At 45.7% G+C, this 15,408-nt stretch overlaps 1 protein-coding gene across 1 annotated transcript in view; it reads left to right on the top strand.

The window, feature by feature from the left end:
• Positions 1 to 2,912: 2,912 nt before the first annotated feature.
• Positions 2,913 to 15,408, top strand: part of FREM2 (FRAS1 related extracellular matrix 2) — a 139,592-nt gene continuing 127,096 nt past the window's right edge. Inside the window, exons 1-2 of the mRNA XM_075050503.1 lie at positions 2,913 to 8,141; positions 13,945 to 14,034. Of these exons, the coding sequence (XP_074906604.1) occupies positions 3,002 to 8,141; positions 13,945 to 14,034 (5,230 nt within the window). The 5' untranslated portion in view covers positions 2,913 to 3,001. The remainder of the gene's footprint in view (positions 8,142 to 13,944; positions 14,035 to 15,408) is intronic.

Genomic DNA, 15,408 nt, shown 5'->3' with positions numbered 1-15,408 from the left:
CAAGTACAATTTGAACACAACTGTTGGCACAAGCCAACCAGTCAGCAAGCTAAGGAAAATCCTTTTAAAATTCTTATAAAATCTATAATCTGGAGCACTTTTTATTTTATGTTGTGCTGTGAAAAGAAAAACAAACACATCTTGCACTTCATACTTGGACTGTGGCACAAGAGCTCATTGACTTGTTTGACAAGACAGCAACTGCTAAAAATAAAGAGGACTTCTGCTGTTTGTACATGGAGATTTACTACTTGATGATGCAGATAATAGAGATCAAACAACCTGACCGTGTATCCACTGAAAATAAGAAACGTTTGTATCAGAGATGGGTCAATCCCATCCCTTCATTACTTTTCTCTTGATTTTTTTTTTCCCCCCAGTTAAGAAAATAAATCTGCCTAAAATTTATTTGTTGGAATGCCCTTCTGCATTCACTTTCAACACAGGTATTTCAAAAGCTGTTCCTTCATCTACCAGATTTTTCTAACTCTCTTTACCAATTGAAAAGAGACATCCCAGATATGATCTCTTGATAAACATCACAACAAATACTGGACTGACGTTAACAGAGAAGAGATTGCTCTGTTATAAATATGGTTCAAAACACATCATCATTAAAGAGAAAATATTTTAAAGGCACATGTTTACCTGCTATCCCTAACAGTCTAAGAATATTAAAAACTGGGGAAAAAAATAGTGCACTTTTCATTACATACCTTGAGGTTTTTTTCTTCTGCTAGAACAACAAATAAAAAAGCTAGATGCTATTTGTAAGTGATTTATTACCCTTTTTCACTAAGTCTCTCTACACACACATGCATATATGCACATACACACATGGTTTGAGTGGCAAACTCTGCAAAAGGGGGTTTATTTTGAAAAAAGGAAAATCTTTCTCCCTTGAAATGAATAAATGTGAAGATTTCTACTGAACATGGGTTCTGTAAAACTTCATTTCACTACAGCCTAAATTTGGAATCAGACAGTACACATTTCTTCAGTAAGTTAAGCTATTCATGCCCGTGCAGGCAGAAATGCCTTCAAATCACCCCAATGCTACCTCAAATCTCTGTGCTGGGTCATTTGGTTTTGGTTGTTTTGTTTTGTTAGGTTTTATTTATTTATTGGTCTGTTTTAAAACAGAACCCAGGACTTGACACTAGACCATTATATCTGGGCAATTCCAGTCACTCCATCCTGAATATTGTCACCTCTGACAAGAAGAGATACTAACACCATGTTTGTGAAACTACAGGAGATCCTTGGTCCTGGGACTCAACTTTTTCTACTGAACTATCTTTCTTTGAGGCTTACAAATAAGATATTAACTTGCTGAAATCCAGCATGAATGCCTCATAAGGGCAGAGAAATGGTATTAGTGTTGCTTAACTTAGTAGATATCTAACTACTAGAATTAGTACCTCCTGCAGCAGCATCCAAGCCCATAATTCAGTATAGACGACTTTAACAAAATAGTTTTCTGCAGTTTTCCACAGGTATGTCAATAACAGCATATAATAAAAGTATCTCACATATTACAATAATCCAACGTTGTAGAACAGGTGTCCACTGATGTCCCCCTACCCCAAACCAAGCTGAATTACTTGTTGGAATGAATACTTATACATGAACGTGGCTGACTGCCCACACCTCAAATTCCAAATTCAAGCTTTCCATACAGAAAACAAGACCACATGCCATAATGTTGCTCCACCACTGAAGGATAACTTCAGAGATTATTTTAAAAGAAGGCATCACAAACTTAAAGTAATTTCCAAACAGCTTTGGGTCGTCTTTGAATCTGCCCCTCCTTAGTATTTTTCGCTTTTATATTGTCGGAAACCTGTTTTAAAACAGACCGTGGATCACATTTCATCAGCAAGAAAGAATTCTAGCAGCTGTGAGAGAAGATGAACAAAAAGTCAGAGCCTGCCACTAGCAACTTTGAAGGGCAAATAACTCCTGCAAGCTCCGGCTCTTATTAATATGCTTTAACTGCAGACACAAGATGGCAGAAACATGCGAAGCTTTTATTCACCCGCTGCTGTGAGCAGCCACCTCCGAGGAACGAAACTCGGCATTAACTAAGCCGTCCTGCCCCGGAGACCCTTACCCGTTGTCTTCCTGCCGCAAAGGCGGGCGGTGCCGGCGAGCGTTCTCCTCACCGCCCGCCGCCCCGGCGGCAGCCCCGGGGCCCTTCCCGCGTGACCCGCCCCCGTCTCCCCCCGGCACCTGTTCCCCCCCCCCCGTCCCCCGTGACCCCGGCTCGGCTCTCGGGCAGCCCCGCTCCTGCCGCTCCGCCGCTGCCCCGCGCTCACCTGTCGCCCCGTCCCCTGAGGCGAAGGGAGACCCCGAGGCCTCCCCGCAGGCGACTCGAGGACCGCCGCGCTCCCGCTCTGCCCCAGGGAGCCGGGATTTAAGGCAGGAGCGGGAGGCTCGGCGCAGGGCAGGCGGGGAGCGGCGGTGCGGGGCTGGCAGGGGGTACCGCTCCTCTGCTGTGGGCGAGCAGCTCCGCCCTCCCCCGACACGGGGGCTCCGGGCGGTCGCCGGCGCCTTTCCCGCGGGGGCTGCCGGCGGGGCGATCAGCGCCCGCCGCCTGCCCCTGCCCCTTCCCTCCCGCTCCCGCAGGGCCGGGGCTCGGCCCTCCGCTCCCTCGGCGCCTTCTCCTCGACAACCTGTTGAGGGGCCGGAGCAGGGAGGGAGGAGGCTGTCCCGCCCCCCCCCGACCCGTAGCTGGCAAGATTGGCAAACCGCTCTGTCCAATCGCGCCAGACGGCCTCGCCCCCCCGCGGGCGCCTATTGGCCGCTCGGAGGCGCGGGGCGGGGCTTCGCAGCTCGCGGGGCTCCCCTCCGGTGCGGGGCGCGCTCCCCTCAGAGCGCAGCGTGTGTGAGGGGCGAGTGGGTGCGGGCGGGCGGCGACTCGGCCCCGGCGCCGCGCAGACACCCCCCCCCACCCCCGGCTGTCGGGAGCTTCCAGCGCTTCGCTCCGCCGGCGAGCACGATGCGGGCTCTCCCCGCCGCGCCGCGGCGTCTGCTGGCCGGCTTGCTGCTGCTGGCCGGCTGCGCCTGGGTGGGGGCGCCGGAGCCGCCGCCAGACAGCGCGGCCGTCTCCTCGCCGTGGGCGCCCGAGGCGGCCGCCGTCGTGGTGGCCAACCGCGGGCTGCGGGTGCCCCTGGGCCGCTCCGCCTGGCTGGACCCCGCGCGGGACCTGGTGCTGCAGGTGCAGCCGGGGGACCGGTGCCACCTCACCGTGCTGGACGAGGAGCCGTCGTGGCAGCGCCCGGGCCGCCTGAGCCCCCGGCGCTTCCCCTGCGACTTCGGGGCCCGCGAGGTGCAGTACTCCCACCTGGGCGGCCGCAGCCCCGCGCGGGACCGCGTCCGGCTGCAGCTGCGCTACGACTCGCCGAGCCGCTCCCTGGTGCTGCCCCTGGTGCTGGAGGTGGAGGTGCTCTTCACCCAGCTGGAGATCGTCACCCGCAACCTGCCCCTCACCGTGGAGCGCCTGCGGGGCACCAGCAACCCGCTGGACGCCCGCAGCCTGGAGTTCGCCTTCGAGCCGGGCCGGCAGCGCTGCCGGGTGGGCCTGCTGCCGCCGCTGGCCGGGCTGCCCCGCTACGGAGAGATCCTCAACTCCCCGCCGGCGGCCGCGGGCGAGGAGGAGGCGGCGGGGGGCGGCCCGGTGCCGTCCTCGATGTGGGACTGCGAGGAGTTCTTGCGCCTGGGGCTGCGCTACCGACACACGGCGGCCAGCGGCTCCCCCAACCGGGACCTGGTGCCGCTGGTGGCGGAGCTGCGGGAGGCGGCGGGCAGCGGGGCGCTGCTGAAGCGTGAGTACTTCCAGGTGCTGGTGCGGATCCGGGCTGGGACTGAGAATGTGGCCCCCAAACCCAGCTTCTTGGCCATGCTTATGATGGAGGTGGACCAGTTCGTCCTCACCGCCCTCACTCCTGACATGCTGGCAGCTGAGGATGCCGAGTCGCCACCAGACCTGCTGCTCTTCAACATCACCTCTCCCTTTGGCCCCGGCCAGGGCCACATGGTCAGCACAGACGACCGGAGCTTGCCTGTCTCTTCCTTTAGCCAGCGGGATGTGAGGGAGCTGCGCATCGCCTACCAGCCACCCATGGAGGACTCGGATCAGGAGCGGCTTTTCGAGCTCGAGCTGGAGGTGTTGGACCCAGAGGGTGCTGCCTCAGAGCCCTTTGCCTTTGTGATTGTGGTGAAGCCCATGAACACCCTGGCACCTGTGGTGACCCGCAACACTGGCCTCGTGCTTTATGAGGGGCAGTCGCGGCCTCTCTCGGGCCCTGGTCCCAGCCCCAACCTGGTGATCAGTGATGAGGATGACCTTGAGCAGGTGCGGGTGAATGTGGTGGCAGGGCTGAGGCATGGCCACCTCACTCTCCTGGAGGATGCCCCAGCAGCTGCCACCCCTCGTAAACACTTCACCGTGGCTGAGCTAGCAGCAGGCCGGGTCATTTACCAGCATGACGGCAGTGAGTCTCCACTCAGTGACAACCTGGTGCTGCGGCTAGAAGATGGTGGCTCTCGCCACCGCGTTGAGTTCCTTTTCCCCATTACCCTGGTGCCCACTGATGACCAGCCGCCCCTACTCAATGCTAACACGGGGCTGGCCATGGCTGAGGGTGAAACAGTGCCCATCACCACCCGAGCTCTTAGCGCCACTGACATTGACTCGCAGGATGCCATCCTGCTTTTCACGGTGGAGTCTGGCCCCACTGCTGGGCAACTCCTCCTCCGCCAAGCACAACCACCTCCTGGCTGGGAAGAGGAGGAAGATGATGAGGGTTTTTCTTGGAGGAGGGTGCCGAGTTTAGCGGGGAGCTCCCTAATCTATGAAAAGCCAGTGAGAGAGTGGCTGCAGCAGGACATTGTGGAAGGGCGTCTCTATTACCACCACTTTGGGCCTCACAGCCCTGGCCCTGGGGTTGTGTTGGATCAGTTCGTCTTTAGAGTCCAGGATGACAATGACCCACCCAACCGCTCCAGACCACAGGCTTTTGTGATCCGGGTACATCCTGTAGACAGATTAGCCCCAGAGCTGCATAGTAGCAGCAGCCTGCACTTAATAGTTGCAGAGCAGCAGGTGACCCCACTGCGGAGGAAACACTTGTGTTACACAGATCAGGATTCAGGGGACCGTGAACTCCGCTACACAATAACCCAGCCCCCCACTGACACTGACACTAACCACCCTCCAGATGTATATGGAGCCCGCCTTGGATCCCTCGTGCTGACTGAGGATCACTCTGTGGAAGTTACCCACTTCACCCAGGCCCAGATCAATCATCACAAGATCTCGTTCCGACCCCCACAGGAAGAACTGGGAGTGGCTCCTCATTTGATTCAGTTTCAGTATCAAGTACAAGATGCAGCTGGCAATGCAGCTGAAGGGACTTTCACCATCTACCTGCAGCCTGTGGATAACCAGCCTCCTGAAATCACTAATACTGGCTTCACTTTGCCTGAGGGAGGCAGCCATGTTCTTAGTCCAACTGAGCTGGATGCCAGTGACACGGACACTGAACTTGCCCATCTCAGATTTATCCTGACCCAGGCTCCTCGGTATGGCCAGTTGCAGCTTTCTGGGTACAGTTTGATTCCAGGAGGTGTCTTTGGCCTGGAGGATATCAGACAAGGGAGGGTGGTGTATGTGCACAGTGGAGCTGAGACCAGCAGTGATACCTGCAGGCTTGATGTGAGTGATGGGATTCATTTTGTGCCCATCACATTGAAAGTGAACGTGCACCCAGTTGATGATGAGGTTCCTACGTTACGGTTGCCGCCAGGCACTCTTGGTTCCTACCTGGATGTGCTGGAGAATGGTGCTGCTGAAATCACTGCTAATGTCATTCAGGGCACGGATGAGGATACAGATGACTTAATGTTGACCTTCATTGTAGAGGATCCTCCTCAGCATGGGAACATCCTGGTTCAAGGGGTGCCTGCAGAGAGATTTTCCCAGAAAGATCTGCTGGATGGTGCCGTGGTATATGCTCACACTGGTGGTGAAATAGGCCTTCTGCCCAAAGAAGATACCTTCAACCTTACCTTGTCTGACCTGTCTGAGGAGTGGAGCGTCAGGGGCAATGTTGTTCAAGGAGTTTCGGTCTTGGTGACCATTCTTCCTGTTGACAGTCAAGCCCCAGAGATTTTTGTGGGGGAGCAGTTCATGGTAACGGAAGGCGACAAACGGGTCATTACTCCTGCTCACCTCAGAGCTGAAGATGTGGATACTCCTAGTGATGACATACTCTGCACCATTCTTGCGCAGCCCACATCTGGGTATGTAGAGAACATCTCTCCAGCCCCAGGATCTGAAAAATCCAGAGCAGGTATAGCTATAAGTGCTTTTACCTTGAAAGACCTCCGTCAAGGGCATATTTTTTATGTTCAAAGCATACATAAGGGTGTAGAGCCTGTTGAAGACAGATTTGCTTTCCGCTGTTCTGATGGCATTAACTTTTCCCAAAGGCACTTTTTCCCCATTGTCATTATGCCAATCAACGATGAAGAGCCTGAAATCTTTACGCGAGAGTTTGTTGTCATGGAAGGCATGAGCCTAGTTGTTGATACCCCTATCCTCAACGCAGCTGATGCAGACATCCCTGCTGATGAGTTAATGTTCACAATCACCCGGCTTCCCAGGCATGGCCACGTTGTGAACCAGCTGGTCAATGGAACTGTCCTAGTGGAGAGCTTCACCTTGGATCAGATAAAAGAGAACTCCAACATACTCTACGAACATGATGACTCTGAGACAAAGGAGGACAGTTTTGAGGTGAAACTCACAGATGGTAAACATACCATTAGGAAAACGGTATTCATCATGGTTATTCCTGTAGATGATGAGACACCCAGGATGGCTATCAATGATGGTTTGGAGATTGAAATAGGGGAAACTAGAACTATTAATAACAGAATATTGAAGGCTACTGACCTCGATTCTGAAGACAAAACCTTGACATACATTATAAGATACGGACCAGGACAAGGCGTCTTGCAGAGAATAAAGCCTTCAGCTGGAGTCGAGAATATCACCCTGGGGATGAACTTCACCCAGGATGAAGTGGATAGAAACTTAATTCAATATATCCATTTTGGCCAAGAAGGAGTTCGTGATCTTATTAAGTTTGATGTGACAGATGGAATAAATCCTCTCATTGACCGCTATTTCTATGTGACAATAGGTAGCACTGACATTGTTTTCCCAGATGTGATCAGCAAAGGAGTTTCTTTGAAGGAAGGAGGGAAGGTAACCCTTACTACTGATTTGCTTAGCACCAGTGACCTGAATAGTCCAGATGAGAACTTAGTTTTCACTATTACCAGAGCACCTGTTCGTGGTCATCTTGAATGCACAGATCAGCCTGGGGTACCCATCTCCACTTTTACTCAACTCCTGTTAGCAGGCAATAAAGTCTATTACATTCACACTTCAGAAGATGAGGTGAAGATGGACAGCTTTGAGTTTGAGGTGACTGATGGCTATAATCCTGTATTTCGTACTTTCAGAATTTCTATCAGTGATGTGGACAATAAGAAACCTGTCATCACAATCCATAACCTCGTGGTGAGTGAAAATGAATACAAACTGATAACCCCATTTGAACTGACTGCAGAAGACAGAGATACACCTGATGCACTGCTAAAATTTATCATCACTCAAATACCAGTTCATGGTCAGATCATGTTTAATAGCTCCAAACCAGTCACCACCTTCACTAAACAAGATCTAAATGAAAATCTAATCAGCTACAAACATGATGGCACAGAATCAGTTGAGGATAGCTTCTCTTTCACTGTTACGGATGGCACTCATAGTGATTTCTATGTCTTCCCCAACACTGTGTTTGAAACAAGGAAACCTCAGACTATGAAGATTCGAATAATGGCTGTGGACAACAGTGTACCTCAAATTGTAATAAATAAGGGTGCTCAGACTCTCCGTATTCTGCCCACAGGTCACATTGGGTTTCTGATTACCAACAAGGTGCTCAAAGTGGAAGACAGGGACAGTTTACAGGTTACTCTTAAGATCAGAATCACAGAGAGTCCGCGCCATGGCTTCCTGATCCACCTGGGGAAAGGCAACCATAGCATCAGCCAGTTCAGCCAAGGTATTACAATGCTCTGTGCTTTCTTTAGATCATTGGAAACATTCTTTTTCATGCCAATCTCTATAATAATTGGTGGGCAAAACTTTCCAACAGTGCGCTTATTTATAATGGCTTTATTGTTTTTCAGTTCTGTTTATTATTTATTGCATCTGTGACAGCTTTAAACAGCAAAGGGGGTCTACTGGATAAACACTGAATAAAGGAGCATCTTCGCTTTAGAGAGCTTACAGTCCAAATAACTGATTTGGACTTTCTACCAGTGATAGAAATTTGGATAACAGAATTGGGCTGCACGTGGTTCCAGATCCTTAGAGGCTGAATGCCTTCTTTAAACAGTTTTATTTAGAAAATGCAATGGGAGTGACCAAGCTATTATTAAGTAATTGTCATACCATGGCTAGAGTATCAGTTGCTACGCAATCTGAGCGTGTTTAACTGTAAAAGCAAAATCATTTCCCAAACATGGGGAAATAATATACTATGAGTGCATTTGTTGCCGTAATTACACAAATCTTAACCACAGAGTGTTTGTGGTAAAATAAAAGGTAATGTAAATGTTTTTAAATTATGTCAGTGGTAGTTACTTTTTACATGGAACTAAAATACTAGGTGGTATAAATAGGATGAAAACCACATGTGCCATATGTTCTGAAATAAAGCCTCAACACAAGGCTATGAAGTAACTTTAATTGAAAGGGGAGCATTAGCTGTTCTCCAGAGAATTTTTCATTTTACTTTTCAGTGAGTTAATAGCTGGTTAATTAACAATGAAATGAGTTTTCTTGGAGCCTCCTGCAGCTGTGGAGCGAGCAGACAGCACAACAGCATGGACACTCAAAGTTAAAGGGGCCCAGATGGGCTGGGCTGTGTAGGTGGTAACGCTAGAGATTGTAGTTGGCTGTATTTCATTTCACAGAACCAGTATATGTCCCGTCTTACAGTTTTGGCTGTAGTGATGCTCTTGTCAGATATATGAAATCTTGCAAACAGGCCTGATGTACTTCTGAATGGCTGGGATGCCCTAAGTTCTGCAGTATTAGTGCAAAAAGGAGGATGAGGAGGGACCAAACCATATCTAAGCTTTGGGAGCTGCCACAACTCCTAAAATGTAAGGCCTCAGTAGTGAACTGCGAGTAGTATTACGAGTATCGCTGTCAGGGTGAGTGAGAAACAGAAGAGAATGGGAGTGAGCAAATGAACAGATTATCACTTTTTTAATGGTTTGGGTTTGGGGTTTTTTTGGTTTTGTTTTTTTTTTTTTTACATTGGGGAATGTAGAATTATTGAGTGAGTGTTTCTTGAAAGCAGACCACTGCATATCACAGTGATGTCCCATTTTTTCAAGGAGGGGGGCACTTAGGATAGGTACATATTCCATTCTCTTTTGTGCCATGTGGCCAGGCTTACGTTTGTTAGATGACCCAAATGAAGTTGTTAGTTGGCTTTCAATCGGCAGTCTGACCACATGGCATGCTCACTGGGCTTCACGCAGGCTTTCTTAATATCCTGGGGCTGCCTGAGCTGGGTGAGAAGCATGCAACCCTTAGGAAAAATTGGTTTTAAAGCTAGTGAGGATACCCAGAAAATGATATAACTTCACAGGTTCCCTGACAGTACTGGCACAAGCACTCTCATTTGTGTTGAGTTGAAGACTGTTTTTAAGGAATACACATTTCTTCAATAATTTTGTCCTTTGGCCTCTATGAGCAAATACCTCCTGAGCATCTGTGTTATTTCTGTGGTGTCTCTCTTCTCAACTTCCTGGATGCTTTTTATAATGGTTTGTATTTTGTGAAGCAAACACATAAAAATGTCTTATGAATGCAGGGCCAAGCACTTTGAGGGAGAAGAGGTGTCTGGAAAGGCTGCTTGAAAGGCAGAAAGCAGCAAGCTTACACAAGGATAATACATCTGCTGAGGACAGGGAAAGAGAACTTGCTGGAAGTCATAGAATAACCTGGGAGTGAAAGTTGTGGATGAAAGGGCACTGTCTTTTCCTTTCCTTTTTCCTCAGATGCCCTCTTGTCTGTAGCCGCTTTGGGTATGGGAGAGGTTGTGAATGGCAGGGAGACAAAAATTCTTGGCTGAATCTAGAAGGCCACAGTTTTGAGAAGTAATGTGAGACACAGAGGTCTTACGCATACTCAAAACTCTGTGTGTAGTTCACTGTTGTCCCTCACCTTCTGGCCTACTACCATTAATGTGCAAAATGCTGTCAAATCCAGAGTAGTGAATTTATGCATATTTCATGTTTATGGTGTACTGAGATGAATAATTATCTAATGTTCAGGGCAGGAGTAAACAAGACCCTCTTTTGTCCTATTTTTAATGATCCTAATGTAAGTGCAGGGTTTGCAACTGGCCACGAGTAATAGTTTTGACTTTGGGACGCTCCTGTATTGACTATTGGACCTGCTGTTATACACTTTCCTTTTATGTATTGATCTCCCCCCTTTTTAGGAGTCCTATCCTGCCATGTGGGGCAACCTCTTACAAAATGCTGAATAGTGCCAGTTTCATTAACAGGCATGGGTCCTGATGGGGCTTGTAAAACATAGTTATAGTCTTTCAATTTATGTTGGAAGGGACCTCTGGAGGTCATTTGGTCCAATCCCTACTCAAAACTGGGCCAACTTTGAAGTCAGATGAGGCTGTTCAGGGTCACATGCAGATGAGTTTTGAAAGCTGCTCAATAGTTCGTGAAGTCTGTACTAATACTCTACCACCTCACACTCCATTCCTTGGATTTGGGTCTGTGACTGTAAGAACAGGCAGCCTGACCGCTTTGAGTGAGGTAACATTGATGAAACAAGAGTCATTGTGTGCAAGCAGCTTGAGCAGTTTGGTTTTTCAGAGTGCCTGTAACTGAAAGAGAGGGCAGAGCGATTGTTTAGCAAACAGCTTTCTGCCTTATGCTTGAGATTGCTTTTCAATAGCTGCCCACAAAACTTTATCAAGTGCTAGAAGGGAAATAAGCCTAGCTTGCAAGATGAGCTAAAAGCCTCCAGTCAAAATGCAGTTGTGCAGAATATAGCACGTCCAGGAGATTTGTTGTCTATTTGGTTCAAGAACAATCAGTGTGGGGCTTTCTATTTAGTATACATCAAATACTTCTGCCACAAGTACAGTAGGTAATCCTTTGCTCATGAGGCTCATAGAGTTAATTGGGATTGCTCAAAGAGGGTAGTAGAGTGTGGAAGAATTAACTTCTTGTTAAAAGGTCCCCAAATTCTGCAAATAGTTGGTGCTTTTTATACTTTCCTGTTTAATTGTTAAAATAATCTGAATGAGAGAGATGGGCAAGTGACAGTAACAAAGTAAAATATTCTTAAAATACATTAAGCCGTTCATAAGTTTATTCAGGTACTGTCTGTTACTTCATGTTACACCTGAAAGCAGCACTTTTAGTTCATTTTTATTTCTTTGTGCTTTATATTTACAATTTGGTGATAGTCAGTGAAGAGAAAGCTTAAAGAAAAACACTTGCCACATCGTAATTTCTAGTCTAGTGCTGTCCTAGGACAAAAATACATACAAAGAATATTGAGTCTGCATAATCGTACTGCACTCGTCTCTGCAAGTCAGGGCTGGAATTTGTTCATAGTAGATATTCATTAAAATTAGATAATTTGTTTAAAAGTGGGGAAAGTCTATTAAGGAGCTGACAAGTCTTTCACATTTAAAGAAGTTTAGTGGTATATAACAATTAGGTAGCTCATGTTTGGATAATGTTTTGAATGTACAAAGTGTGACGGACTGCTGAGCGCAGTTTTGGGAGTCCCCGGTCCCACATGGGTAAATTTGTGAGTAAGGGCCAGGTCACATCCCACAGCTCTGCAGGTGTGCTGAGGAGCCAGGATGAAGGGGAAGGAATAGTGGAGAGTAAGGATCTGCCTTGGCAATAACATAGCTTGGTTGATGTCTCAGCACTTCATGTAGCCTCCTGAGGCCAAAGATATCTACATGGCTACTCCAGCCAAATACGCAGCACTTTGCAAGCAATGCTTTTATTCAGCATTCACCCCGATAATGCTTTTTATCTTCTTTTTCAGGCAAGGGTTTTCAGAGAGACGAATGAAGTTGCGAAGTGCATTTGTTTCTTAAAGAATATATATAAATACATGTAACCTTTAATAACCACATCAGTTTTGCAGAATTTTAAATGGGTGCCCTGATCTAGTGGAGATAATTATATTTTTTTTAAATAGAAAATTGTTGGATGGATTTCAAAATTATGTTGGAGAATTCCAATATCACATTAATATTTAGCAGGCACGGTAGTTATACAGTAATGAATTGTGCTTACAACTAGGCAAGTTTTAATATAACCAGCATAATGAACAGAAAACAGGTCATTCCTTTGCAATTCTTTTGACAAAATCAAGATGTTCGGATGACAAGCGACTTTTTTTGATGAGGTGGTCCTGGTCCTGCAAAAGCTGGCTCGAGTGCTTATCTTTATATGTGTTGGAACCATGGATTTTGGTAAGGTCATCTCCGTGGGCAAAGCTGAGTATTTGTGTAAGTGTTTGCAAGATGAAAGATTTATTTGTCCACTGGCATGAAGAGGTATTTGTTTGCATCCTCTTTACAGCCCCATGAATTTTTGATCTCTAAGTTTCAAATATTTATGGAAGAGATTCTTCAGTGACATATATTTGCTGATAATGCTCTTAACTTGTTTGCCCTAGAAGATGTCTGGCTACTTTTGGAACTGAGGATTTTGAGGAGCTCTAACAAAAGTGCCTTTGGCTTTTTTTTACTAATGCATATGCCCTAACATGGGAGGAGAACTTGGGTGGTACTTGAGCTCCACTTTAATGCTATTAATTTCTAACACTTTTTCTTAAAAAAGTATCAGACATGGGTTTTTACCAATAAAAGTCTTTCAGAGAAACTGACAAAGATAACTTTTTATGTATTACGTGTTTCTCATCACTGCTCAAGGAAACCAGAAAACACAATATTAATAAATATTTGTTTACCTTTTATATAGTCTCTTTATTGCAATTGATGATTCAAAATTGTGCATTGAATTTTCTCTTACTGAAGTCTTCTCTACTTTAATTGCATGTATTTGTGTTCTTAAAACAGTCAAATCACTGTACTGTAAGTGTTTGAGCACTACTTATTTCAGTTCATATAGATTATATGCCATATCCTTTGAAAACATGCTGTTAGGAAGGATGATCTGGTGGAGAAGGCATTTTTGGGGGGGACTAAAGAGATTGAGATTTCTCTACTGCAGAATGTGTACAGATATCCTGTCCTAGAGGTGGACCACATGCCAGGAGTAATCTAGTTCTAGAGGCAGGGGGGGGTATCGTGTGGGCTAATTTGTCTTGCCTCTTGAATGGAGGGTAGAACTTAACATAGAAAATACCCTGGGTTTTGCTCCCATTTCAGCCACAGATTTTCTGTGACTACTACAGTACTTCTCAGGATGAAGAATGACAGAACCAATATCTTAGCGAAGATACACCTCTGTTTAAGAAAATGCCCCCCTAAAAATATGCAGTAGTTCTGACTGTTGAGCCCATGTTTTTACATTTCCTTTCAGTTCTTTTTGTAAATACATCTTAAAAGAAAGAGGGCACTGAGGAGGGCGAAGTAAAGGGAGGGAGAATGAATGGTATATGTAAAACTTAAGTGCTGTTAATACTGAAATTCCTGAGCTCTGCTAGAGAACCTTGACCTCTCTCTGTTGAAGCTGAACTATTTAATACATGTCAAGTTTTTCTATAAAAACAGTTTCTTACCTTCAGCACTTAAAATAAAATCTATTTTTCCTGACTCTTTCCAGCTGATATTGATGGCATGAAGATATGCTATGTTTTACGAGGAGGTGACAATGCCACCAGTGACATTTTTCATTTCATGGTTGAAGATGGTGGTGAGTACTCATAAGATCTGTGCTTTTGTTGTTTTGAAAGAGTTTAAGAACATTAAATTTAACTGAGGGAAGTCCATGTTACCTCCTGGAATATGATTTTTGTTATGACTTTCCCATATTGTGGACTATTTCTGGTGATTTTGAGAGGTGTCGGTAGAATGGTAATTGCAATTAATGAGAAAACACTCAACCTACTCTAGCAAGAAAGTGAAATTCTCTAAGTCTACTAAGATACCTGGGCTTTCTGTAGTTTTACCTTTGTATTCCCTGTCCAGGCTTTTTACACATAAATTCTCATAAGCCTTTTATCTTGAGAAACTTCTCAAATTTTGATTTGCAGTTATGGTTGCCTACCTCTTTAAAGGTTCCAGCTATAAAACTATTCATATGGACTCATTGTCTCTGATGTACATGTTGCCTGGAGTTCAAGGTCTGATTCTACCTGCTTAACATAATAGAATCCTCAATGGCTTGTCAAAGGTCTTTGTCAGGTGACTGATGTGATTTCTCCTGACTAATATTGTTTTGTAGGATTGTGGAGAATGCAAAAAGAAAAAATAAAAACAAATTGAGTATACTGGCATATATTCGCTAGAGAAAAAAAATGTAGTTTTTTGTTTGTTTGTTTTTAAAGAACAACAAAAGAACAGTTTAAGGGGTAAACAAAACACATTAACAGGCCTTTTTTTTTTCCATCCAAACTCTGTACTTAATGTGGATATTCCTAAATGTAGATATTCCTGTGTGTTGTAACAAGTGGCTAGATTATGTTACTTTAATACCTTTTTTAATATGTGATATATAGCTCTATGAGTAATTGGCAATTAATTTTATAAGTTAATTTAATAATATACTTCTTAGAAAAAATGCTTCAAGTTAGCTTATTTTCAGCTTGTGTACTCAGCTTGTGTTACTGCTTCACAAGAAGCACAGCCAATTAACAGTATTAAGATCAGTGAGCTGGGATTTGTCCCGTCTGTAACAGATTGAACAGTTTTGTCACCATCTATCATTTCTGGAGCGGCATATTAAAGCATGTGCTCCTGTTCATTGTGTTGGACAAGCACAGAAGAGACAGTAGCTCTAGAGACTTTTGAAAATGTCTTTGCAAATCTTTGCTACATCAGAGAACAAGTATTAGATAAGAGTTTGTAACACTTGACTCATTTTCCTTAAATGTTTTCTTTTAACTGAGATGTAGGTTAGAGAAATTTAAAGCTAAGTAAAGATAATGGAGCACGGGGTGCTATATTTTCTTAGTAATACCATCATTTTCTTATGACAGGTGTCACCACATGGTGACCTTGTTCATGATTTTCAAGTTGTTCTTCTAGTAGGTGAACAAAAACTCAGTCATGAGATGTTTCAAGGTTT

Source organism: Buteo buteo, chromosome 18 (genome assembly GCF_964188355.1).
Source record: "Buteo buteo chromosome 18, bButBut1.hap1.1, whole genome shotgun sequence".
Lineage (NCBI taxonomy): Eukaryota > Metazoa > Chordata > Aves > Accipitriformes > Accipitridae > Buteo > Buteo buteo.
Note: the sequence above shows the minus strand (reverse complement) of the source record. Positions and strands in the feature narration are given on the sequence as shown.